The 25,719-nt window shown below is 49.3% G+C and overlaps 1 protein-coding gene and 1 long non-coding RNA gene across 5 annotated transcripts in view; one reads left to right on the top strand and one right to left on the bottom strand.

Moving 5' to 3' along the window:
• Positions 1–8,098: 8,098 nt before the first annotated feature.
• LOC144576971 (uncharacterized) lies at positions 8,099–10,684 on the bottom strand. The gene is made up of 2 exons (XR_013519926.1): positions 10,628–10,684; positions 8,099–9,832 (listed from the first exon to the last, which is right to left on the bottom strand). It is a non-coding gene; the product is annotated as an uncharacterized LOC144576971 (long non-coding RNA).
• A 101-nt stretch (positions 10,685–10,785) lies between these two features.
• Positions 10,786–25,719, top strand: part of SARDH (sarcosine dehydrogenase) — a 71,824-nt gene continuing 56,890 nt past the window's right edge. Inside the window, exons 1-7 of one of the 4 annotated variants that reach the window (XM_078331192.1) lie at positions 10,786–10,884; positions 11,632–11,681; positions 12,714–13,074; positions 14,281–14,459; positions 15,336–15,515; positions 16,315–16,438; positions 16,641–16,741. In XM_078331192.1, coding sequence (XP_078187318.1) covers positions 12,723–13,074; positions 14,281–14,459; positions 15,336–15,515; positions 16,315–16,438; positions 16,641–16,741 — 936 coding nt within the window. In that variant the 5' untranslated portion in view covers positions 10,786–10,884; positions 11,632–11,681; positions 12,714–12,722. Of the gene's footprint in view, positions 10,885–11,631; positions 11,682–12,713; positions 13,075–14,280; positions 14,460–14,610; positions 14,617–15,335; positions 15,516–16,314; positions 16,439–16,640; positions 16,742–25,719 lie in introns of those variants that run through there. The other 3 variants (XM_002743456.6, XM_078331199.1, XM_078331206.1) reach the window with 3 other exon arrangements.

Raw genomic sequence — 25,719 nt, 5'->3', positions numbered from 1 at the left:
GGGAAAATTTAAGAGTTATTAGCCTTAAAGAGGTGGTAGAGAAACACAGGTAGAAAGTTATTCAAAGGGATAATAGAGAACTTCCCAAACTTAGAGAAAGGTATCAATATCCAAGCACAAGAAGGTTGTAGAACCAAGCAGATTTAACCCAAAGAAGACCTCAAGACATTTAACAATCAAACTCCCAAAGGTCAAGGATAAAGATCCTAAAAGCAGCACGAGAAAAGAAGCAAATAATAGTTTTTGTCTTGAATTCTATTTTGTCTGATATAAGTATAGCAACTCCTGCTTTTTGGTTTCCACAGAATATCGTTTTCCATCCATTTATTTTAAATCTATGTGTGTCTTTATAGGTGAAGTGTGTTTCTTGCAGGCATGAGAGCTCCAGTACATCTGGCAGCAGACTTCTCAGCAGAAACCTCATAGGCCAGAAGACAGTGGCATGACATATTTACAGTGCTGAAGGAAAGAAAAACACAGCCTTTTACCCTAGAATAGTATATCCCGTGAAAATATCCTTCAAACATCAAGGAGAAATAAAGACTTTCCCAGACAAACCAAAGCTTAAGGATTTCACCAACACCAGGCCTGTCCTACAGGAAATGCTAAAGGGAGTAAATCGATCAGAAGGAAAAGGACATTAATGAGCAATAAATGATCAGCCGAAGGTACAAAACTCACTGGTGATAGTACGCACACAGAAGCACACAGAGTATAACCCTGTAACTGTGGTGTGTAAACTACTCTTATGCTAAGTAGAAAGATGAAACAACGAATCAATTCAAAAAGAATAACTACAACGACTTTTTAGGATGTACTCATTATAATGAGATATAAATAGAAACAACAAAAAATTTAAAAATGGGGATGAAGTTAAGGCATAGAGTTTTTATTAGTTTTCTTTTTGCTTATTCATTTATGCAGATTGTGTTAAGTTGTTATCAGGTTAAAATCATGGGTTATGAGATGGTATTTGCAAGTCTCATGGTAACCTCAAACCAAAAAACATACAGTGGATACACAAAATATAAAAAGCAAGAAACTAAATCATATCATTAGAGAAAAATCACCTTCGCTGGAGGAAGACAGGAAGGAAATATAGGAGAAGGAAAAGACCACAAAACAGCCAGAAAATAAATAACAAATTGGCAGGAGTAAGTCTTTACTTATCAGTAATCACATTGAATGTAAATGGACAAAACTCTCTAATCAAAAGACATAGACTGGCCAAATGGAATGAAAAACAAGACCAAATGATCTGTTGCCTACAAGAAACACACTTCATCTATAAAGACACATAGATTTAAAATAAATGGATGGAAAAAGATATTCCGTGAAACCAAAAAGCAGGAGTTGCTATACTTATATCAGACAAAATAGAACTCAAGACAAAAACTGTAATAAGAGACAAGGTCACTATATAATGATAAAGAGGTCAATTCAATAAGAGGATACAACAATTTTATATATATATGCACCCAACACTGGAGCACCCAGATATATAAATGATATATTATTATAACTGAAGAGAGAGATAGGCCCCAGTGCAATGATAGCTGGAGACCTCCACATTCTGCTTTCAAGCATTGGACAGATCTTCCAGACAAAATCAGCAAAGAAACATCAGACTTGATCTGCACTATAGACCAAATGGATCTAATAGGTATTTACCGAACATTTCATCCAAGAGCTACAGAATACACGTTCTTTTCCTCAGGACGTGGATCATTCTCAAGGATAGGCCATATGTTAGGTCACAAAACAGGCCTTAAAATATTCAAAAAAATTGAAATAATGTCAAGCATCTTTTCTGATCACAGTGGAATACAAATAGAAATTATTAAGAGGAATTTTGAAAACCATACCAATACATGGAAATTAAACAATATGCTCCTGAATGACCAGTAAGTCAATGAATAAATTAAGAAGGAAATCAAAATTTTTCCTGAAATAAAAATGATCATGGAAACACAACACACCCAACCCTATGGGACACAGCAAAAGCAGGACCGAGAGGGAAGTTTACTGCTGTAAGTGCCTACGTCAAAAAAGAGGAAAACCTTCAAATAAACAACATAACAATGCATCTTAAAGAACTAGAAAAGCAAGAGCAAACCAAACCCAAAATTAGTAGAAGAAATAATAAAGATCAGAGCAGAAATAAATGACACTGAAATGAAAAGTAACAATACCAAAGATCAGTGAGACAAAGGTTTTTTGAAAAGTTAAGACAAATTGACAAACTTTTAGCCAGACTAAGGAAAAAGAGAGAAGATCCAAATAAATAAAATCAGGAATGAAAAGAGGAAACATTACCACTGATACTGCAGAGAGCCAAAGGGTCATCAGTGGTTACTATAAGCAGATACATGCCAATAAATTGGAAAATCTAGAGGAAACGGACAAATTCCTAGACACATACAACCTGCCAAGATTGAATCAAGAAGAAACCAAAACCTAAACAAACCAGTAACAAGTAAGAATACTGAAGCCATACTAAAAAGTCCCACAGTAAAGAAAAGCCTGGAACCTGATGGCTTCACTGCTTAATTCTATCAAACATTTGAAGAATAACACCAGGGCTACTCAGACTACTCCAAAGAATAGAAGAGGAGGGAAGACTTTCAAAGTCATTCTACGAGGGTTACCTGAGACTGAAACCAGGCAAAGACACATCATAAAAAGAAAACTACAGGCCAATATCTCTGTTGAATATTGATGTAACAGTCCTCAGTAGAACACCAAAAACCATATTCAACGAAAGATTAGAAAGATCAGTCATCATGACCAAGTGGGATACATCATATGCAAATGGTTCAACATTTGCAAATCAATCAATGTGATACATCATATCAGTGGAATGAAGACTATAAACCATATGATCGTTTCAATTGCTGCTGAAAAAGCATTTAAGAAAAGTCAACATCCCTTAATAATTAAAAAAAAAAAGAACTAAAAAAAACTGGGATAGAAGGAACATACCTCAACATAATAAAAGCCATTACAAAAGACCCACAGCTAGTATTGTGCTGAATTGGAACAAACTGAAAGCCTTTCCTCTAAAATCTGGACCGTGACAAGGATGCCTCTGTCACCACTGTTATGCACCATGGTACTAGGAGTCCTAGCTAAGGCAGTCAGACGAGAGAAAGATATAAAGGGCGTCCACATCGGAAAAGAATAAGTCAAATTAACCTAACTGTCTACTTTAAGATAACTTAGTGTAATTGGATTGTTTGTGACTCAAAGGATAAATACTTGAGAGGATCTGTACCCCATTCTCCATGATGTGCTTATTTCATATTGCATACCTGTATCAAAGTGTCTCACGTACCCCATAAATATATATACCTACTGTGTACCCACAAAAATTAAAAATAAAAGAAATCTTCAACAAATCAGATCTTCTCAAAAGTCCAAGACAAAAACATATGTTTGAAAGCAGTGAGAGAAATGCAATTCATCACATACAAGGAACCCCCAAGAATTTTATCAGTTAATTTCTCAGAATAAATCTCGCAGGCCAGGAGAGAGTGGGAACATATATTCACAGGGATGAAAGGACGAAACTGTCAACCTCGGGAGAGATGTCCAGAAATGAAGGAGAGAAAAATGCTTTCCCAAACAGAAGCCGTGGGAGTTCGTTATCACTGCCTTATAAGAAACGCCAAAGGGAGTTTTTCAAGTTGAAATAAAAGGACGGTAACAACATGAAGACACAAAAGTATTAAAACTCACCGTCAAGATAAAAACATCGTCAAATTGGGAGTACTCTGACGCTGTGTCCTAGTCCCTTTTGTTCTGCAGGAACAGAACCACCCAGACTGGGTAATTTATAAAGGATGAAAATGCGTTTCTCACAGTTCTGGAAGCTGGGAAGTCCGAGATCAAGGCACCAGCATCTGGTGTCTGATGAGGGCCTTCTTGCTACGTTCTCACGTGGCAGAGGCAGAGGGCGGAGGAGAAAAAGGGAGCAAATTTCTTCCACCAAGTCCTTTTACAGTGGCAGAGCCACCAGGACCTGACCACTTACACTAAAGGACATGCTTCTCAATACTGCTGCATTGGGGATTAGATTTTAATATGAATTTTGTGGAAGACAAAAACATCCAAAGCATAGCATATTGTAATGGTGACACATAAGTTATTTTTAACTCTAATATGAAATTAAAAGACAAAAGTTTAAAAAGTAATTACAGCAACCTGGGTGCGGTGGCTCATGCCTGTAATCCCAGCACTTTGGGAGGCCGAGACGGACGGATCACAAGGTCAAGACATTAAAACCATCTTGGCCAACTTGGTGAAACCCCATCTCTACTAAAAGATGGCAGGTGCCTGTAATCCCAGCTACTCAGGAGGCTGAGGCAGGAGAATTGCTTGAACCCGAGAGGCGGAGTTTGCAGTGAGCTGAGATGGTGCCACTGCACTACAGCCTGGGCAACAGGAGCAAAAAAAACTTTGCCTCAAAAAAAAAAATCTATATATATCTCTCTATATATATCTCCAACATGGGAGCACCTAACTGTGTAAAGCAAATATTAACATAACTGAAGGGAAAATAGATAAAAATAGATAACAATACAATAATAGTAGGGGACTTTAACACTCTAAACAATGGACAGATTATCCAGCTGGAAAATCAGTAAGAAAACAGGGGACTGGAGCAACACCACAAACCAGATGCACCGGACAGATAGATACAGACCACTCCATCCAGTGGCAGAGAGCACACGCTCCTGTCAAGTGCACATGGAGCATTCTCCAGGCAAGATCACATGCTAGCTCACAAAACAAGTTTTCCAATCGCAATGGTATAAAACTAGAAAGGAATAGCAGGAGCAAAATTGGACTTTTACGCAGATGTGGAAATTTAACAACACACTCCTGAACAACCAGTGAGTGGAATAAGAAATCGAAAAGGAAATAAAATAATATCTTGAGGCAAATGAAAATGGAAACGCAGCATACCAAAGCTTATAGGATGCAGCAAAAGTGGCTCTAGGTGGGAAGTTTAGAGCAATAAATGCCTGCATTAAGAATGACCTCAAATAAACAACCTAACTTCATGCCTCAAGGAACTATAAAATGACGAAAGATTCCGTGGCTCAAGCCTGTAATCCCAGCACTTTGGGAGGCCGAGGCGGATGGATCACGAGGTCAAGAGATCGAGACCATCCTGGTCAACATGGTGAAACCCCGTCTCTACTAAAAATACAGAAAAATTAGCTGGGCATGGTGGCGCGTGCCTGTAATCCCAGCTACTCAGGAGGCTGAGGCAGGAGAATTGTCTGAACCCAGGAGGCGGAGGTTGCAGTGAGCCGAGATCGCGCCATTGCACTCTAGCCTGGGTAACAAGAGCGAAACTCAGTCTCAAAAAAAAAAAAAAAAAAAAATGAGGAAAGATTAAGCCCAAAGTGAGCAGAAGGAAAGAAAGATCAGAGCAGAAATAAATGAAATACCGACTTAAACAACAGCAGAATGGATCAATAAGGCTAAGAGCTGAGTTTTTTTTGGAAAAGGTTAATAAAACCCACACACCTTAGGTTAGACTAAGAAAAATAGAATATTCAAATAAATAATAAAATTATAAGTGAAAGAGGAAAGATTACAACTGATATGGAAGAAACATACGAGATTATAATAGACACTGATGGCAACAAACTGGGTAACCTAGAAGACGTGAATTAACTGCTAAAAGCGGACAGCCCAGCCAGACTGAATCACGAAACAACGAGAGAATCTGAACAGACCAGTGAGCAAGGAGATTGAATCGGTGATCAGATACCTCCCAATAAAGAACAGCCCAGGATATCTGATGCCTTCGCTGGTGAATTCTGCCAAACATTTAAGGAAGAATTAATGCTGATTCTTCTCAAACCCTTCCAAAAGAATTCAAGAGGAAGGAACACTTCCAGACTCACTTGATAAAGCCAGAATCACCCTGATACCAAAGCCAAACAAGGATATTGCAAGAAAACAAAATTATAGGCCAATGTCCTTGATGAACAGAGATGTAAAAATCCTCACCAAAATGTTGGTAAACCAAATTCAACAGCACATTAAAAAGATCATGCACCGTGATAAAGTGGATTTGTCCTTGGTAGAGGTGACAGCCCCTCTGTTGGTGTGGTCTGGAAGACAAGAAAAGAGCCAGACGGAGCCTAGGCTGTCAGTCCCAGCCAGCGTGAGATCAGGGGGGACCTTCGGGGTCCCCTTCTGAGCTGGGTCCAGCTCCCCCAGGTTGTAATACTCATGTATGGCCACTAGGGGCGATGTTTCCTGCCAAGGCTACTCTTCCAGGGCAGGCAGCCTGGAGGTAACCAGTGACTTTCATCTGTGGCGGGCTGCTGCCCTCACCTGAGTACCTAGAAGGGCATTCAGATACTGGGGCCCAAAGAGAGCACTGCACCCTCCCACGCTCCGTTCTCTGCAAGACCCCAGCTGCACCAGGATCTCCTCTGAAGGTTACTCTTGCTCCTGCAGCCAGATGGAGAGTCCTGGTCAGTGCTGGGAGTCCTGGTCAGTGCTGGAAAGGCAAAGCTCCCAGATGCTAGTGGGCAAAATGCAGGGTAAGAACTGTGGCCAGCTGGACTAGGAGTGACCCACCTAAATATGTCCAATGAGTTTTGGGCCCTGTATGGCCAGCTTCTCAAGACTGAAGCTTGGAAATCTGGATTTTTACAGGAAGTTTCCAGGGCAACACACACAAATATGCAAAGCACAGCATGGGTCATGCCAGGGGTCTCCTGGGCAGGCAGCATGAGAGCCCTGGCGGGTTTGGCTGACTGGCTGAGGGGTTTGGATGGTGTTTGTGGCTCCCAGACCCCGGCTGAGCCCAGGCCTCCAGCTTCTGCCCTTGCTGTTAGTTCTCCATCCTTCCCTCCAAATCCCCAGTGCAAACTAGGGCCCTACACAGGGGCTGAGGTCAGCTCCCCACTGTGGGCAGGAAGTCCCTCTGAAGCTCCATGTCCTGTGCCCCCATCAGAAGGTGGCAGTGCCTGTGGCTGTGGACACAGTGCCCTGAGATGAGTTTTGAAGCACTTCTGGCACCTGCCTGGCACAGGCTCAGCCACCAGGATGCACCATGTCTCCATGGATTCCACCACAGATTCCATCCAGCATGTTGCTTTCACTCACAAATAATGTTAGGCCATGGAGTGGAGAGGGTGGTCTGGGGAATGAGGGTCTGCATTCAGAGCCTCAGAAGCCCTGGCCTGAAACCAGCAACTGCCCAGTCCCGCTTGGCTAGGTGGGGGTCACTTCAGCAGCTCATTCCTGGGAATGCCTGTGTCCAGGTGGCCTCAGGCCTGGAGCCTTTTCCACTTGCCCCAGTGCATCGGTGTCAGGTAGATGGGGGCAGCCACCTGCTTCTTAGGAAGGACCACCCTTACCCTGGGAGGGTATCCCTCCTACTTTGGCTGAAGGTGGAAAACATTCTGTCTTCATGAAATCATGGGAATATTCGGTGGTAGTTTTCTTTTTGAGGTTCTTACTGAAAAAATAAAATCTTGGCAGTGTAAATTCAGCACTTGAAAATTGTTCTGGAAATTTCCCTGGCCCATGAATCACCTGGGTCTGGCACCTGTTGGCTGTTGTTGGAAACAGATGCTTGGTGCTGCAAAGAAAAATCGGCACTGAGACAAAGGATCTCTCAACAAGCAATTTTTACTTCCTGTAGGAAGGGTACTCTCTCTAGCCATCTTGCCACGAGAGTACAATGAACGAAGGAAAAGCAGACATATTTATCCTTCGTGCATTGTGGGTCCTTCTTACTGCTGTGTCTGATCTACCTTGATTGGAGCCAGACTTCACAAACTAAAACTAAACTTGATTGGCTGATAACTCCAAACTCTCTTGTGTAGGTAAAGGCAATGGAGGACAAAAGGAAAAGAGGAAGTCCAAATAAGGAAGGGACAGGAAGTTGCTCACGGAAGGACTTAGAGAAGTAATAGCATCGATATCTTGGTTAAAGTACAGGGACATAAAATGTACTACATGCCTGTGACCTTGTCTGACAGCTACATAGGACAGGGCTTAACAAAGAGTAATTAGCAAAAGGCAAGGAGGCTTTGAAGAAAGCCTTTAAAGCAAACTACTATTTCTAACACAGGATTTATTCTTTAACGAGAAAGGAAACTTTGAAAAGGAACTTTTTACTCTCTACAGCTGTGTTCTACCTCAGTTTTCCCATCTCCACAATGGGTAGCAGTTGTTGCTGTTTCATTTGAGATGACGCCTTCAGCACACAGCCTGACTCCAGGAGGCCCTCGGGGGTGACGGGGACGCTTCCTTCCTCCCGGTCAGTGGTGATGTTGGCTGTTACAGTTTGGGGTGCTGTTGTTCATGTCCTCTTTCACAGGGCGGTACGCAGAACTCGGTGGAGGAGCCTCCTCCCCCAGCGCTTGCACTTGCTTCTCCCTGGACTTCTCCCCGGTCAAAGGGCAGCCTGCAGGCACCTCCCTGTCCTGGAAGCCTGGCCAGCAAGTGGGGGTCAAGGGCTGCAGAGAGGGCAAGCCTGAGCCAGAGGAAGAGTCTTGGGGTTGGCCCAGGTATGTCCAGGCAGAGGAGCAAGTCCACCACAGTCCCCACTGGAGCAGTGGTGGGGAGGCTGGGGAGGGCCGTGGGCCTGGAGGCAGCCCCTCACTCCTGAATGCCAAGTCATGTGTGACTTTCATCTGCACCACAGTAATACTCATTTTACGAAGCCAGCATTACCCTGATACCAAAGCCAGATAAGAACATTACAAGAAAAGAAAATTATAGACCGATAACCTTGATGAGCATAGATGTAAAAATCCTCATAAAAATATTAGCAAACCAAATTCAACAGCACATTAAAAAGACCATGCACTGTGATCAAGTGGGTTTATTCCTGGTGGAGGTGACTTCTTTGAGGTGGCAGCCTCTCTGTTGGTGTAGTCTAGAGCTGGACTGAAGGAAATTTACTCAGGGAAATTTACAAGGGAAAGTGACATGGCAGGGCTAGTCTCCCAGTCCAAGATGAGAAAACTAAGTCTCAGCAAAGGGAGAAGTGGTGAGACCAGCTGGAGATGGTACAGGATCCTGTCTCGGCCTCCTTGTCCGGAGCCTGACCCCTCCAGAGCTGCGACTACCATTCCCCGGGGGAGACAGCCTTTCCACCTCTCCCAGACCCCAGCTGGGAGCTAACAGGCCCTGCTGGATGAAAATCCTACGAGTCTAACTGGGACCGGCCAGGACAGGCCCCCAGCCACCACCCCTTGTTCAAAGTACAGGGTCATTGTGCTGCCCTCTTGGCTTGTGACACTTTTGCAACAGCTGCCACTTGTTTTTGAGTGTGGTGACAGGAGAGGTGTGGGCTACCTGGCCACTGCCCTGGGGCTGTGGTGACTGCTGTGTCTCTCTGCCATGCACCTGCATGTCCCAGGACTCCTGGGGGAACTTGGGCCATGCTCCTTCTTCACCCTCTTGAGCTCATATGTCACCCTGCTGGGTGAGCACAGCCCTAGCTCAGGCCACTGGACAGGCGACACCATCTGCCCCAGGTGGGTCCCACACCACCCCAGGCAAGCCTCAAACTGGTGGGGCCAGCTTTCCACTAGGCAGCCAGGGGCCTAAGCCAATGGTCCCTTTGCCCTTGAGGCAGGGACTGGCAGCACATGGTCAGGCCCAGAACCTAGGCCCCCTCCTCTAAGAAGTCCTCCTGGATTCCTTGCTGGAAGGAAGCCAGCCTCGTGGTGTCTTGCTGATCCGTGGATCTGTCTGCTTCGTGGACCCTGAGCCGCTCGAGGGCAGGGACTGGGTCTTAGATGTCGCTATGTTTCCCAGCAGTGCTTCCTATACATCGGGTGTTCTGTAAAGGTAGAGGATAGACTCGCTGGCAGCAGGACAGTCGGACATCCTTGGTGCAAATAAGAATGCAATGATTTGTTTGACTGGTATTACTATATGATCACTTCCGGTATTGGAGCTGGCACCACTACAATATTAACAGACTGCCACTGAAGTACCCCATCTTCCATTTAGCACGAGAGGCATTCTTACGTTACATCGGCACCTGTTCTGACTCTTTGGGCATCCAGAGGTGTATTCTTTCTAGGTTTGCTCCGCGCCCCTCCTCCGGGAGTCTCCTTCTGCCTGGGGATGGGTAACTTGCCCCAGCCCAGTCAGGCTGCAGCATCCCATCTGCCTTCCCCACCAGCTTGCTGTGTGGCCCTCTCCCTGGGCCCTGCTGTACTCAACAGTCAATGGACCCAGAATCCCTGCCCTGGGGCCTACATGCTGTGGCAGTAAAAAAGCAAGTGGCTTGGGGGCATCTCCCCAAACACGGGAGGGTCTGGGAACCCGGGAGAGCAGGAGTACACAGATCAGGAGCCCTGTCCCTGGGAAGCTGACTCAGCCCTTCTCAGCTGCCTCTGAAGGCAGTGAGCACCCCTACATTGGACAGGCCCGTGGCTCCTGGCCCAGGCTGCTGCTGACCCCACATTTCCTGCCCACCAGGCCTGTGCATAGCTCCTTTTGGGCCTGGGGAGCTCCGACAGGCTCCAGCAGGCAGGGGTGCCTGGGTTCACTGCAGCACCCTGAGGCTCCTGTTTCAGAGATGAGGAAATGAGGATCGGAAGGGGAGGCTGACTGCCAGGTCACTCACGGGTAATGGGGCTTCGGGTTCACAGCCGTTCTCTGCCACCCTCAGAGGGAGCTGCCCACTGGGCTGGCCGAGAAGCCGCGGTGGTGGGCGGTACGCCCCGCCCAGATGCTGGGCGGCGACAGGGCTCGGGCAGTCAGGCTGGGGGGCAGGGACAGCCTGGGGTTCCAGCCGGGCCATTGCTTGGAAAGGAAGAAGGTGAAGGCACCGCTGCTGGGTCAGGCACTCTTAGGGCTGAGGAGTGCTGCAACTGTCAAGAGGTACTTGGAGGTACACCCCCAGGGAGGGACAGGCCTGGGGCCTCCCCTACGTGGGTGGGGCGGGGCCTGGCCGGAGCTAGCTGGGACCTCCTGCCTCTGGCTGCAGGGACCATCCAGCTGGGTGGGCAGGACCAGGGCTCATCATATGGGCAGCTGCCCCCATTGCTGCTGCTTCTCCTTCCAACAGTCTGCCCTCCCCCAACCGGTGAAGGTGCCAGGAGCTCTCCTCGCTCGACCCCTGCCACCCTCTCAGGCTGGGAGGAGGGTGTTCCTGGGCCCCCAACTTTGCAGTGAGGCTAAATTGTTGCTCAAGGCCCCAGTGCTGTGACAAAACCCCCACCCGTCTGTCTGATCCCAAGCTGGGGGCTGTCCTAAGCCCTCAGTCCTGGAAAGCCGACTCAGGGGAGGGAGACAGTTGGAGGGGGCGGGACAGCAAGTTAATATGGAGGCAGCTGTTTCCAAGGAGGTGGCAGTCAGAAAGGGCTTGGGGCTGCCAGTACCCAGCCCCCAGTCTGGCAGTCAGAAGAGCCCTGACTGGCTAGGCAGGTGGTGAAGGGGCACGTGGCAGCCTCTGGTGCCAGCAGCCTTTGCTTTGGGAACAGTAGGAAGGAGGAGGGAGGCTTTTGCCCAGAGCTGACCAGGTGTGCTGTGCTGTGGACAGCACGGTGTGGTGGTGGGGGGTGGGCAGGGGTGTTTGGCCTTGGACAGCCTGTCTCCGTACCACTCAAGCTGGCTTTCCCCTGGTAGGGCGCCACTCCTGGGGCTCCTGGAAGACTGTGGACCTTCAAGGACTGAAGGTATATACAGACATGTGCAGGGGGCATGCCTCCCTGTCCAGGGTCACCTCTGCATTCAGTAAATAGAGTTTAATTGAATTAAACTCAATTCTTAGTTTAAAGAATTGAGGCTGGGCACAGGCGGGCTGACACCGTGAGGGCTGAGAGGCTGAGGACAACCTCCAACCCCCCTGCACTGCCCCACGCCACTCCAACCAGACTCCCTGCTTCGTCCTTTGGAATGGGGCAGTGGGGCAGGGGGCTGGGTGTCCCATATCGGGGCTACAGCCACTACTGTAGCATCCACACTGCCTCTCCCTCCTCCTGGCTCCCTGTCTGGGAGTGCAAGTGACTCCATCCCTCGACGCAGCTCTCGCCCCGCCGCATCCTGCTGTGTTACCTCCGCAGCCTTCCCTGGGCGCTCCTGCCTCCCAGGTCCCATCCCCACACTGCAGCACCTGCGGTCTGCCCAGCACAGACCTGTGGGGTCCCAGGGCTGCTTGGCCCCTCAGGACCATCTTGAGCTCTGAAAGGACTGCGGTAGGGCCCTCCCAGCCCCGCCTAGCCCCACCTCCCCCAGCCTCTTGCTGTCTGTGGTCTGGGCTGAGTGACCCTGAGACCGGAGCACCTCCTTTCCAGCTCTTGGTCCTCCGTCCCCTCCCTGGCCTCCCTGCCCAGTCTCACGGGCAGCCCCGCTTTCCTCAGGTCACACTTTGGACCTCTGCCAGCCATGCCAGCCACTCTTCTCTGCCTCCCCTTGTGGCCCCAACCCCCACTCCTACCCAGAGCTTGGTGCTGCCTGTCTTTTCTGTGGGCTGGCAGAGGCCCACTGTCACCAAGCTTGCCCCTGAGCCCTAACAGAGCCTGCTGCATACCAGGCCCTTAATACATACATACATACATACTGAATGAATGAATGAATGAATGGCATGGGGAGGTGGCAGGAGAAAGGCCCTGGAAGGTAGCACCATAGGTCGCTTATTCCCCTGGGTGCTCAGCACAGCACCCACCCTGTCCCCTCTGCATCCCACCCAGCTCCAACTCTCTCCCCAGCTCCCTGCTATGCTGAGGCCTGGAGTCCCCATGGCCTCACTGAGCCGAGCCCTACGTGTGGCTGCTGCCCACCCTTGCCAGAGCCCTACCCGGGGCCTGGGACCACGCAACCTGTCCAGCACAGCTGGCCCCACAGCTGAGAAGAGCGTGCCATATCAGCGGACCCTGAAGGAGGGACAGGGCACCTCGGCAGTGGCTCAAGGCCCAAGCCGGCCCCTGCCCAGCACAGCCAACGTGGTGGTCATTGGTGGAGGCAGCTTGGGCTGCCAGACCCTGTACCACCTGGCCAAGCTGGGTGTGAGTGGAGCGGTGCTGCTGGAGCGGGAGCGGCTGACCTCTGGGACCACCTGGCACACGGCAGGTAGGGACCAGGGGCCAGTTAGGGGCCGGGAGGGATAGGACACAGTGAGAGGCCAGAGCCCCTTGCTAGCTAGGCCAGTTCTGGGTTCACAACCACCAGCCTGCTAGAGGCAGCTGAGCTGGAGGGGAGACACCCTGGGGAAGGGTGCGTGACTAGTCTGCAGGTGGGCAGACCTGGGGCACCACTTGCCCTCCAAGTCTCTGAAGAGCTGTGGTGGGAGAAGGGAGTAGATGCTGCTTGTGTGGCCCAGAGAGTGAAGCTGGAGCCAGGGCTGGAAACCCCAGGCAGCAGTCCAGAGAGCAGAAGCCCCTCTCCCAGACAGAGCCACCAGGGTTGAAGGCGTCCCAGGGAATAGAGGACTGATGGGGACCATTGGGGCTGAAGCAGACCTGTGTCCTCCATGAGCACCAGAGGCTTGCACAGTTCCCATTCTCCTAACCAGCCAGTGTGTATATATTAAGCACCTACGGTGTGCATGCCCCAGAAGGCCAACCTTCTGCCTTCACCCTTCAACCACGGGTGTCCTGTAAACTGGCTCTCCTGACTTGCAGTGTTGACCAGTTCCTGTGGTATAAACACTCCCAACGTGGCCAACAGCAAGCCACCAGTGTGAGGTCACTGACTGTGGAGCCGGGAAGAGGTCTACCTCCGGGCTCCTGAGAGCTGATGCCAGCCGGCTCCCCCATGCCACTGCTCCAACCCTTGCTCTTCCCTTCTCGCTGGCCCTCCTAGCTGGGCTGTCATAACCTCTTTCCTGATGTGTCACCAGCCACATCCCTGGCCTGCCACCTCTCAGAGTCAGCTGCTGGAGGGCAGCCTTTTTTGTGGAGAGTGCAGATTTAGGCTTCATTCAGTAGTGTTTGGGTTGGTGCCCCAGACCCCCACTCACCTGCTCTGTGACCTTGGCCACAGGACTGTTGATGCCACCTTAACTTGATCTATAAGAGAATCACGCCCTTCTCATTGGGCATGGCAGGCTTGGCACACAGTAGGTGCTCCAAAATGGGGGACTTTGCTGTGTCACTCCCTGAGCTGCCCATGGGCGGGGCCCTCACATTCATCTTGGTCCAGTTATTTCCTCTTAACAAACTCTCCAGGCCCCATGGGTTCTGTCGAGAAAGACCCTGGGTGTCCCCTGATATTCGCCTGGGGGAAGGAGGTGCAGCCCCCTCCCTGGAGTGTGATGGTCCTCACCCTCCCTGGCAGGCCTGCTGTGGCAGCTGCGCCCCAGTGACGTGGAGGTGGAGCTTCTGGCCCACACTCGGCGCGTGGTGAGCCAGGAGCTGGAGAAGGAGACGGGGCTGCACACGGGCTGGATCCAGAACGGGGGCCTATTCATCGCGTCCAACCGGCAGCGCCTGGATGAGTACAAGAGGCTTATGTCGGTGTGTGTGCCCCTGTGGGGGGCAAGGTGGGGGACTTGTGTCAGTGGTGCACTCCCTGGGGGGTCATATAGGTGGGTGCACCCCCTGTAGGGCTGGGGGTGGGGGGCTCTTGTGGATGAGTCTGCCTCCTGTGGGGCGGGGGATAAGGCTTATGTCGGTGGGCACCCCTCTTGCCAAGAGGGAAGAGGACACGCCACGAGGAAGGAGCCCCAGCAGGTGATAGATCTGGGTTCCAGCCCTAGCACTGCCCCTTGCTGGCTGGGCCACCTGGAGAAAGTGACTTTGCCAGGCTTCATTGAGAATTCCCAGACAGAGGATCTGATTGGCTCAGCTCTTCCTGTCCCCAATGGGCAATGCCTGAGGACACTGATTGGCTATTCTTGGGCCAATCAAATGTGGGAGCGTGGTCTATCTGACTGAAACTGAGGACTCTGGCCTCTGCCTGGGAAACCTCTCAGGCCCAAAATATTGGTCCTGTGGGTTCTTTATTTTATATAATAGACAGGCCCGGCACCAGTCTAACTTATATTTGTGCCAGGCACCAGTCTAACTTCTTTGTCAATGGCACACATTATTATCACCCCCACTTTTCTTGAGTGAGCCTGAGGCAACTTTGCCGCAGGTTGCTCACACAGCTGGTGAGGGTCGGGTTGGCATAGGCAGCCTGGCCCGGAGCTTGCCTCAATGCAGTATCCCCTGCTCCTTAACTCTTATGCTGAAGCAGATTCAAGGGACAGGCTCCGGGGGTGTGGGCACCGGCTAAGGCTTCTGGGAGACAGTGGGGTTGGGGTTTGCGATGGACACCCAGCTGGGGGAGGGGGTGCCCCGGAGGTCTGCTCCCCATGGACTCAGTTAATTTCCTCTGGGCCCCCCTAGCTGGGCAAGGCGTATGGTGTGGAATCCCATGTGCTGAGCCCGGCGGAGACCAAGACTCTGTACCCGCTGATGAACGTGGACGACCTCTATGGGACCCTGTATGTGCCACATGATGGTACCATGGACCCGGCTGGCACCTGTACCACCCTCACCAGGGCGGCTGCTGCCCGAGGAGCACAGGTCTGATGGCTGCCCAGCTCGGGTCCCTGCTCCCAGCCCACTCCTCCTTCCTTAGAACCCTGAGAGCAGAAGGCAAGAGACAGGCACCATTCTGTGACTGCTGTGTGGCATTGGGCCAGTGAGGACCTCGCTGAGTCTTCTGGTCTGCTCCTGCCAAGGGGAGGCTATGGCTTCGGTCTGTTCACAGACATCAGGCCACACTGTGGGTGCACGGATCTCCCATCCCACTTCCTCTGCTGCACAAACAAATCCTCTCAAAATCTGTTCTTGCAATTTGTATCTGCATTTATCTCAACTGTGCACATCATTGTAGAACGATTTTAAGAAGACAAGCCAAAAAGAAGTCAAATTCACCCAGCAGTAACTAGCATTGACGTTTTAGTGTGTTTCACTCCAAATATTTTTCTATGAAAACATATATGTATGCAAAATAGAACCAAGCTCTTATTGTTTGCAACTTTTTTTTTTAACCAGGCAGTAGACTGCAAACATCTTTTTATTAATCAAATGTCTTGCTTTTAAAAAATAAGTCAGCTACTTTTTCATGTTATGAAAAGAGGGCTCCCCGCACAAGTCAAGCGGAAGAATTTGCCCGACTTTCAAGTTCTCGGAGTCGAGGCATGGGTGGGTCTAATGTTCTGTGCTGCACTCATCTTGTTTCCCTGACCGTATCATGGGAGGCCGGCTGCTAGCAGAAATAGTGTCTGCAGCTCCCCTCTGGGAGGATGGGTTGGTTGGGGGTGGTAAGCACCCCCAGGGAGTCCCGTGGAGTTTTAGAAGCAATTCTTCTCCATCCCAGGTCATTGAGAACTGCCCAGTGACCGGCATTCATGTGCGGACAGATGATTTTGGGGTGCGGCGGGTCGCGGGTGTGGAGACACAGCACGGCTCCATCCAGACACCCTGTGTGGTCAACTGTGCAGGTGGGAGTAGTGGTGTCTCTCCTGACTCCTGTATGGCCATGTTGGCTGCTCCCTAAACCTGCTCCCGCCTCTGCCAGGCCACTTTCTGGGGTGGGGAGTCCCTGTTAGGGCAGACAGGTCTGCAGAGGCAGCCTGTGCACACCTGAGGAGCGGCCCCCACCGGGTGTTAGCAGAGCTGAGTCGTCTGTGCTCTTGCCCGCAGGAGTGTGGGCAAGTGCCGTGGGCCGGATGGCCGGAGTCAAGGTCCCATTGGTGGCCATACATCATGCCTATGTCGTCACTGAGCGCATTGAGGGGATTCAGGTAGGTGGACAGCCCCGGGTTCTGTGTCAGTCTATGTGTTGGGGGGGCAGAGACCTGGCTCTGAACCCCAGCTTGAACCCAAATGATGCAACTCTTGCGGGTTTCCTCACTGGCCCAAGCCTCAGTCACCTCATCTGTGAAATGAGAATTGTAACACGGGATGTTTCCAGGTGGCGTGAGGATTAGATTAGGTAGCACAGGTGTAGCCTGATGGGGCTGGCCCCCCTTGGCCCCAGGGCCTGGCCTCTCCTTGATGCCCAGAACACAGTCTATCCTGTCCTACATAGTGGAGCCAGCCTGGCTTTTTGCCATGTTCTGTGCCCAGGAGTTTCAGGGAAGTGCCAAATGTTCATACGCTCCCAGTGTGCCTGGGGATCCTGTCTCTGAGGGTGCTGGTTCCTAGCACGAAGAACCTCTCTGAGAGCCCTCGGCCAGGGGAGGTTGGGGGCCCGGGTGCACCTGCTGGCACCTGGGGCTGGGCGCCTCCCACCCTCTCTTCTCTACTGTCCTCAACTCCTCCTGTGCTGGTGGCTGCGAGCTTCCTGCCACCTTGTCACCTACTGCCCTCTCCATCCATTCATCACACAATCCTCCCTTCCTCGTTCCTCTCTGTCCAGCCCCCCTTCTCCATCCATCTACTCCTATATCCATCCCCCCTCCCATTTATTCACTTATCCCTTCACCCATCCCCCTTTCCTTTGTCCCTTCCTCCCTCCACTCATTCCCTCCCTCTATGCATCTTGCCATCTCTCCATCCATTCTTCCCTCCCTCCATCTCTCCATCCATCTCTTCATCTATTTATCTGCTTGTTCATCTGTCCGTCCCTTCTTTCTTATATCCTTCCACCCACCCGCCCAGCCTTCTACCCATCAATCCCTCCATCCCTCCCTCTGCCCGCTCATTGCTCCCTCCACCCTTCCTCCAGTGTCCACCCACATATTAATCCAACCATCCCCATTCCATCGAACCCTCCCTGCATCAGACATTGATGGGGTGAGCTGGGTGTTTCCAGCCCTACTGTAGAAGCCAGGGCCATAACAGAGAAAGAGACATAGTTCTTCCACATAGAGCTGGGGGAAGGTACAGACAAGTACACGGGCAATTCCAGAACATGTTGATGAGGGCTTTGATGGCGTCTTAGGGGCTATAGGGATTCCCAGCCCTAATGAACCAGGGGAAGCTCCCTGGAGGAGGTGGCTGCATCTAGGCGAGACTCTCAAGGGTGGCGTGGTGGAGAAGGAACATGCACAGAGCATGGCAGTTGGAGCTGCAGGCTGTTCAGAGAGCCAGGGCTAGAGCCAGGGGTGGGGTCGGTGTGAGAAGAGACTGCCCTTGTTTAGGGTCAGGGCCACTGAGAGGGATTCCTGGGCCCCTGAGCTGGGAGCCTCATCTCCGGGGGCTTCCCATCACCACCCCGTGCCAGCCTGGCTTCCTCTAGACCAGAATGGTGAAGAGGGTGGGGAAATGGGGCCAGTGGGCTCCTGCTTCTGACTCCAGTGTGCTCCTGCTTCTGACTCCAGTGTGCTGAGCAAGCCACCACCTACTGGACACACGACCCCTAATTCATAGAATGAGTCTAACGTCCAGCAAACGCTCACTGTGGGCGGCTGGTGCCACGTGCCGGGTTAGGGGCTAAGAGCAATCACACAGTGGGTGTTGGAGCTGAGTGCTGAGGCCTCTTCCCTCCCTCCGGGTCCCTGGGGAGAGCCTCCTCCCCTAGGTGGCCACCAGGGGTCGCCCTCAGGCCACAGTCGGCTCCCAGGGGGCAGGCAGGGCTGTGTCCTTGGGGCTTCAGGGAAGGTGGCCACAGGGTGTCCCCTGAACCCAGGACTGTGGCTCCATCTTCCATTCCCTACTCGAGGTCTGCCTTTGAGGCACCCTTCCAGAAAAGAGGCAAGGCAGGCTTGGCCTAGGCCCCTGCAGGTGCCCCACCTGTGAATGCCAAGGTTCTCGCTAAGCTGCAGGTGTTACTTACAAAGCCAGTCCGATTCCAACGTGCCTCTGGGTACCAGAGGATAGGGAACGGGCCACGAGCCTCAGCAGCTCTGAGACCTGGTGGGAGAAAAGTGGAGATTTGGGGCTTTGCACAAAGTCCCTCATGTTCCTCTGACAGCTGGCCATGTGCAGGTGTCTGGAAGTTGGCCCTTCCAGAGGCTGCAGCTGGGCTATTGGTTTGAATCTGAGGAAGGGGCCAGGCCGCTGGCTCTGAGCTGCCCACTTGCTGTGGTCTGACCCCTGGGCGGGCCACAGAACAAGGCAGGGGGCCCTGTCCTGGGTGCATGCCCCCTGTGCAGCCCATTTCCGCCTGCTTGGGAAACTCCCCCAGCGCGGCAGCCTTGCGTAGCAGGACACTGTCCACCCTGATCAGACGTGGCCTCACACATCAGGGGCTGGGGGCTCTGCTGGCAGGTGAGGGCTCAGGTCTCACGTGAGGTTCATCTTTCTTCTTGGGTGGCCAGAGGGCTGTGTGGCCCCAAGGACCTCCCTTTTCTGGGGATCTGTCCCAGGCCTGGGTCCTAGAGAGCTCTGCCCACAGCGTCCTTTGTGGCCAGGGTCGTCTCTTCCCTCTGAGCTACCCGTTAAAGCAGGTGGCTCGGGCGATCTTAGGTGGTCTCACATTTGTTCTCCCGTGACCTTTTACAACAGCAAGGAGTGGCTGCTCCATCCAGGAGAGCCGTGGTAAGAGCCAGTTGCTGGGTTTAAATGTTGATTCCTCCATTACCCAGGCTGGGCAAGTTCGTCACCGCTCTGAGCCTTGGTTTCCTTTTCTGCAAAATGGGTAATAACCCCCTATTGCCTCAGGCTGTGCCGAAGCAAGAACAGAGCAATGCAGCTGGGTGTGGTGCCTGGCATACAGCAGGTGCTCGTGAGGTGGTAGCTGTGTGATAGCAAGGGCAAGGGCAGCGTTGACGACAGCTGGTGCTTTGGAGGAAGAGCCATGGAGGGTAGGAACAATCAGGCAGGGCTCAGATGAAAGAAAGAGGCAGATGGAAGGCATGGGCTGAGGTCAAGAGGCAGGGAGTCAGTGGCACCAGGGCCAGACTGGGAACAGCCAGAGCAGGTGGCTGCTGCCTGGAGAGAAAGGCCAGGTCGCCGCTGGACACTGATGCTGAGCTGAGCAGTCGCTGGTACTCAGAGGCAGCAGGGTCCATGCAAAATGCAGGAAGGTCCAGACGTGAATCCCGCTGGAACAAACGTCAGGGGCTTCCCCGGCCACCAGGTGTCCCCACTGTCCTGCTCTATGGAGCTCTGGGACTGGCTTTGTTTAGAGTAGTGGTGCTGGTAGAGGTAAGTATAGAACTAGGATTATTATTATTATTATTATTATCATTATTATTAGAGACAGGGTCTCACTCTATTTCCCAGGCTGGAGTGCAGTGGCACAATCAGCTCACTGCAGCCTCGACCTCCTGGGCTTAAGTGATCCTCCTGGGCACCTCTGCCTCCTGAGTAGCTGGGACTACAGGCGCGGGCCACCACTCCTGGCTAATTTTTGTATTTTTTATAGAGATGGGGTTTTGCTATGTTGCCCAGGCTGGTCTCAAACTGCTCAAGCGATCCTCCTGCCTCAGCCTCCTGAAGTCCTGGGATTACTCCCAGTAGCCATCTCGCCCGGTTACTGTCATGTTTAAACAGTGCTCAGTTACTGGGATTTCCATGTGCCCCCTGACAACAACCCCCTGGTGCAAATATCCTCATTCCAACGAAAAGGACTCCTGGGATCCTGGTGGAGGAGGGAGGGAGCATCTGCCAGAGTGTCCCTTGTGGTCTCTGCACCTCCCCTTTCCTGCTCTCAGAGATAGGACAGGGGTCCCATCTCCTGTGTGCATCACCAGTTCAGGGGCAGGTGACAGAGGGATTGAGAGAAGGCTGTTCCTCGTGTGCGGAGGAGCCGTGGTGGAGGTGGGCGCCATGCCTGCTTGCTTTCTAAATGGTCTTGCTTAGGTTAGTTTTGTTTGTTAATTGGTTAAATCAGTAGTTCCTGTCTGCAATGTTCTGATGATGTAACATTTCTAGTGCCTGAGCAAGTAGTGTCCAGCTTTTTGTGTTTCTTAGAGTTATTAATCATTTTCATCCCAGCTGCTCAGTTTCTTCCGTAACTGTTACGTGTGTCTGTAACATTATCTTCCTCCCCCAAAACCCACACCCGTCATCAGTCACTCCTCATTTCCCACACTATCCCCAGACTTAGGCAATCAGGAATCTGATTTCTGTCTGGATGGGTTTCCTATTCTGGACATTTAGTATAAATGGAATCATGTGCTGTCTGGTTTCTTTCACTTGGCGTGTTTTCATAGTTTGTCCATGTGATACATGTATCAGTATTTCATTCTTTTTTGCAGCTGAATCATATTCCATTGCTTGGATAGAATGCATTTTATGTAACCGTTCTCCCACGGATGGGCATTTGGTCTTTCTACCTTTTGGTTATTTTTAATAGTGCTGCTGTGAACACCCGTGTCCACATTTTTGTGTGGACCCACACTGTTATTTCTCTTGGGTATATACAAGTTTAACACCCCAAATCCGAAAATCCAAAGTGCTCCAAAATCCAAAACGTTTTGAACAGCAACATGACACACAAAGGAAGTACTCCCTGGAGTATTTTCGATTATAATTTTTGGGTTTGGGATGCTCAATGGGTAAGTATAATGCAAATATCAAAAATCCAAAAACAAAAAATCTGAAACACGTTGAGTCCCCAGCATTTCAGATAAGGAATACTCAGACTATACATTGGAGTGGAATTACTGAGTCACATGGTAAGTCTGTGTTTAACATTTAAACGAACTATCAGACGATTTTCCAAAGAAGCTGCATCGTTTTACATTCCCACCAGTGAGGTATACGGAGGGGTTCCTGTTTCCCTCCATCCTCACCAACTCTTATTTTTTTTATCTTTGTTTTATGCCAGTCATCCTAAAAGGCATGAGGTAGTGTCTCACTGTGGGTTTGATTTGCATTTTCCTAATGATTAATAATGTGGGGCATCTTCTCATGTGCTTACCATGTGTGTATCTTCTTTGGAGAAATGTTTACTCAGACACTTTGCCCATTTAAAAATAGGGTTGCTTATCTCTTTATTGAGCTGTAAGAGTTCTTTCAGTGTTCTGGATACAGGTCCTTTATTACATAGATGATTTATGAACATTTTCTTCTATTTAGTGGTTGAAACTTCTGTTTAGTGATTGTCTTTTTGCTTTCTTTTTTTCTCCCAAAATCTAGAAGTCATTACAAAGCTTTTTCATTTTCTTTATGGTATAGTTTGTAGCACAACTTTTAAATTTTAATAATGTCCAATTCATCTCTTTTTGCCCCTTTTGTCATTTGTGCTTTTAAGGTGTCCTACTTAAGAAGACATTTCCCAACCCAAGACTACAAAGATTTACTCCTAATATTTTCTTCTAAAGCTTTCATAGCTTTAGCTCTTATACTTACATCTGTGGTCCATCTCAAGTTGAATTTTGTGCATGGTGTGAGGTAGGGGTCCAACCACATTCTTTTGCAAGTGACTATCTAGTTGGCCCAACAACATTTTTTGAAAAGTTTGCTTTCCCCCAAGGAATTGCCTTGGCACCCTTGTTGAAAATCAATTGACTGTGAAGAAGAAGATTTATTTCTAGACTCTCAGTTGTAATCCATTGATCTGTAGGGCTATCTTTATTTAGTACCTCTCTGTCTTGATTATGTAGCTTTGCAGTAAGTTTGCAATCAAGAAGTGTGAATCCTCCAACTTTATTTTTCTTTTTGAAATCGTTTTGAGTATTCTTGGTCCCTTGCATCTGCTTATGAAGTTTAGGGTCAGCTATTTAATGTCTTCAAAGAAACCAGCTGAGATTCTGACAGGGATTGTGTTGAATCTATAGATTACTTTGCGGCATGTTGTCACCTTAATGAAAATAAGTCTTTCATTATATGAACATGAGATGTCTTTCTATTTATTTAGGTCTCTCTCTCTCTCTTTTTTTTTTTTTTTTTTGATGGAGTCTCAATCTGTTCACAGGCTGGAGTGCAGTGGCATGATCTTGGCTCACTGCAATCTCCACCTCCAGGTTCAACTTATTCTCCTGCCTTAGCCTCTCAATAGCTGGAACTGCAGGCGTACACTGAGACGCCCAGCTAATTTTTTTGTATTTTAGTGGAGAAGGGTTTTCACTGTGTTGGCCAGGATGCTCTTGATCTCCTGACCTTGTGATCCACCTGCCTTGGCCTCCCGGAGTGCTGGGATTACAGGCATGAGCCACCATGCCCGGCCTTATTTAGGTCTTCTTTAAATTCTTTCAAAAGAGTTTTCTAGTTTTTAACATACATGTTTTGCAATTCTTTTGTCAAATTTGTTCCTAAGCATATTCATTATTTTTGATGATACTGTAAATGAAATTATTTCTTAATTTCCTTTTCAGATTATTAAATGCTAGTGTATAGAAATACAATGGTTTTTTGGCTGAGCGCAGTGACTCATGCCTATAATCCCAGCACTTTGACAGGCTGAGGTGGGCAGATCACTTGAAGTCAAGAGTTCAAGACCAGCCTGGCCAACATAGTGAAACTTCGTCTCTACTAAAAATACAAAAATTGACTAGGCGTGGTTGTGGACACCTGTAATCCCAGCTACTCGGGAGGCTGAGGCAGGAGAATTGCTTGAACCCAGGAGGCGGAGATTGTAGTGAGTTGAGATGGCGCCACTGCACTCCAGCCCAGGTCTGGACAGCAAGACTCTGTCTCAAAAAAAAAAAAAAAAAAAAAGGAAAGAAAAAAAGAAATACAATAGTTTTTTTCTTGGTTGGTTGGTGGTTTTTTATATGCTGACCTTGTATCCTGTTACCTTGTTGTATTATTTTGTTAGTTCTAGAATTTTCTTAGTGGGTTCCTTAGAATTTTATATATCCAAGACCTTGTTATCTGCAAATAGGATTTTTTACTTCTTCTTTTCCACTGGATGCCTTTCATTACTTTTGCTGCCTAATTACTGCCCTGGCTAGAACCTCCAATGTAATATTGGGTGAAAGTGGTTAAGAACGGAATCCTCCTCTTATTCCTGATCTCCAGGGCAAATCAGCCAGTCTTCTTCCTTGAAGTATGACATTAGCTGTGGGTTTCTGCAGATACCATTCAGCAGTTTGAGGAAGTTTCCTTCTTCCAAGTTTGTTAAGCGTTTGTTGAGACATTTTTTTTTTTTAAATCATGAAAGACATTGGGATATGTTAAGTGTTTCTTATGCATCTACTAGAAGAATTGTGTGGTTTTTGTCCTATACTGTATTATGTAATGTATTCTACTGACTGGTTTTCATACATTAAACCAACCTTACATTCCTAGGATAAATTTCACTTGGCCATGATGGGTTTTTGTTGTTATTGTTGTTGTTGTTTTGTTTTGTGTTTTTGAGACAGAGTGAGACTCTGTTGCCCAGGCTGGAGTGCAGTGGTGCAATCTCGGCTCGCTGCGACTTCCGCCTCCTGGGTTTAAGCAAAGGAATACGTGAGAAGTATATGTTTTGTGTCCATGAATGTCTGAAAAAGGTTTTATTCTTTTCTTATGCTTGACTGATGGCTTCTGTGTTTAAAATCATCCATCAGATATTTGAAGATTTTGCTCCATGTATTCCAGCCTCCAGCGATGGGGTCCCTTGTTTATGGCCCTCCTGGCCCCCTGGTGGTGTGATGTTTCCCACATTGTGGCCTTGGTGCAGTCCTCTGTCCAGACCCAGGGCTTGGCAGGCACGCTTGGGCCCTTCAACATGAATCTGTGATTTTCTTTCCCTTTTTTCCTTTTTTTTTGAAATGGAGTCTCATTCTGTTGCCCAGGCTGGAGTGCAGTGGTGCCATCTCAGCTCACTGAAACCTCCATTTCGAGGTTCAAGCTAGTTTCCTGCTTCAGCTTCCCATGTAGCTGGGACCACAGGCACATGCCACCATTCCCGGCTAATTTTTCATATTTTAGTAGAGATGGGGTTTCACCATGTTCCCCAGGCTGGCTGTGAACTCCTGAGCTTGGGCAATCTGCCCACCTTGGCCTCCCAAAGTGCTGGGATTGCAGGCATGAGCCACCGCACCTGGCCAAACATGTGATTTTCAATCTGAGGACTCCTCTTGGATTGTTTCTTTGACTTTTTCCTCAACTGCATTTTTCTCTGTCTTCTCTTTCCAGAACCCCTGTAAAATGGATGCTGGACTTTCAAGATTTACCTTATGGTTTTCTTATTTTTTTCCACTCCTGATTTCTGTTTTGTTGTCTTTTTCTTTTAGCCTAATAGCTAGATGATGATCCCAGCCTTATCTGGCCCTTCTGTTGAATTTTAAATTTTGACTATTATATCTCATTTAAAGACTTCTTTCTTCATCTTAGATTCCTTTTTCATAGCACTGTGTTTCAGGGACTCATCTGATATGGTTTGGCTGTGTTCCCAAATCTCACCTTGAATTGTAATAATACCCATGTGTCAAGGGTAGGGCCAGGTGGAGATAATTGAATCATGGGGGTGGTTTCCCCCATACTGTTCTTGTGGTAGTGAATAAGTCTCAGAAGATCCGACAGTTTTATAAAGGGGAGCTCCCCTGCACAAGCTCTCTCCCTTGCCTGCCGCCATGGAAGATGTGACTTTTCTCCTCATTTACCTTCTGCCATGATTGTGAGGCCTCCCCAGCCATGTGGAGCTGTAAGTTCATTAAACCTCTTTCTTGTATAAATTACCCAGTCTTGGGAATGTCTTTATTAGCAGCATGAGAACACACTCATACACCATCTTCTTGTAACCCTGATGTTCTTGTGGTTTTATTTTTAAGAGAGAGTGAGCAGCAGTCTGATCAGAGGCTGGGAAAGTACTGGAGAGCCTCTCAGGAAGGTTAGGCAGCAAGCCCTTCTCTTTTAGCAGGACCCTGGAGTCAGGATCTCAAGCCTCCTCTGGACCTCTCAGTGTCTCACAGAAGAGTCTTCTATCTGTTGCTGGGGGTGGGAGATGGCAGTCCACTCTCTG

The sequence above is a fragment of the Callithrix jacchus genome, chromosome 1 (assembly GCF_049354715.1).
Source record: "Callithrix jacchus isolate 240 chromosome 1, calJac240_pri, whole genome shotgun sequence".
NCBI lineage: Eukaryota > Metazoa > Chordata > Mammalia > Primates > Cebidae > Callithrix > Callithrix jacchus.
This window is presented reverse-complemented; position numbering and strand designations above follow the sequence as displayed.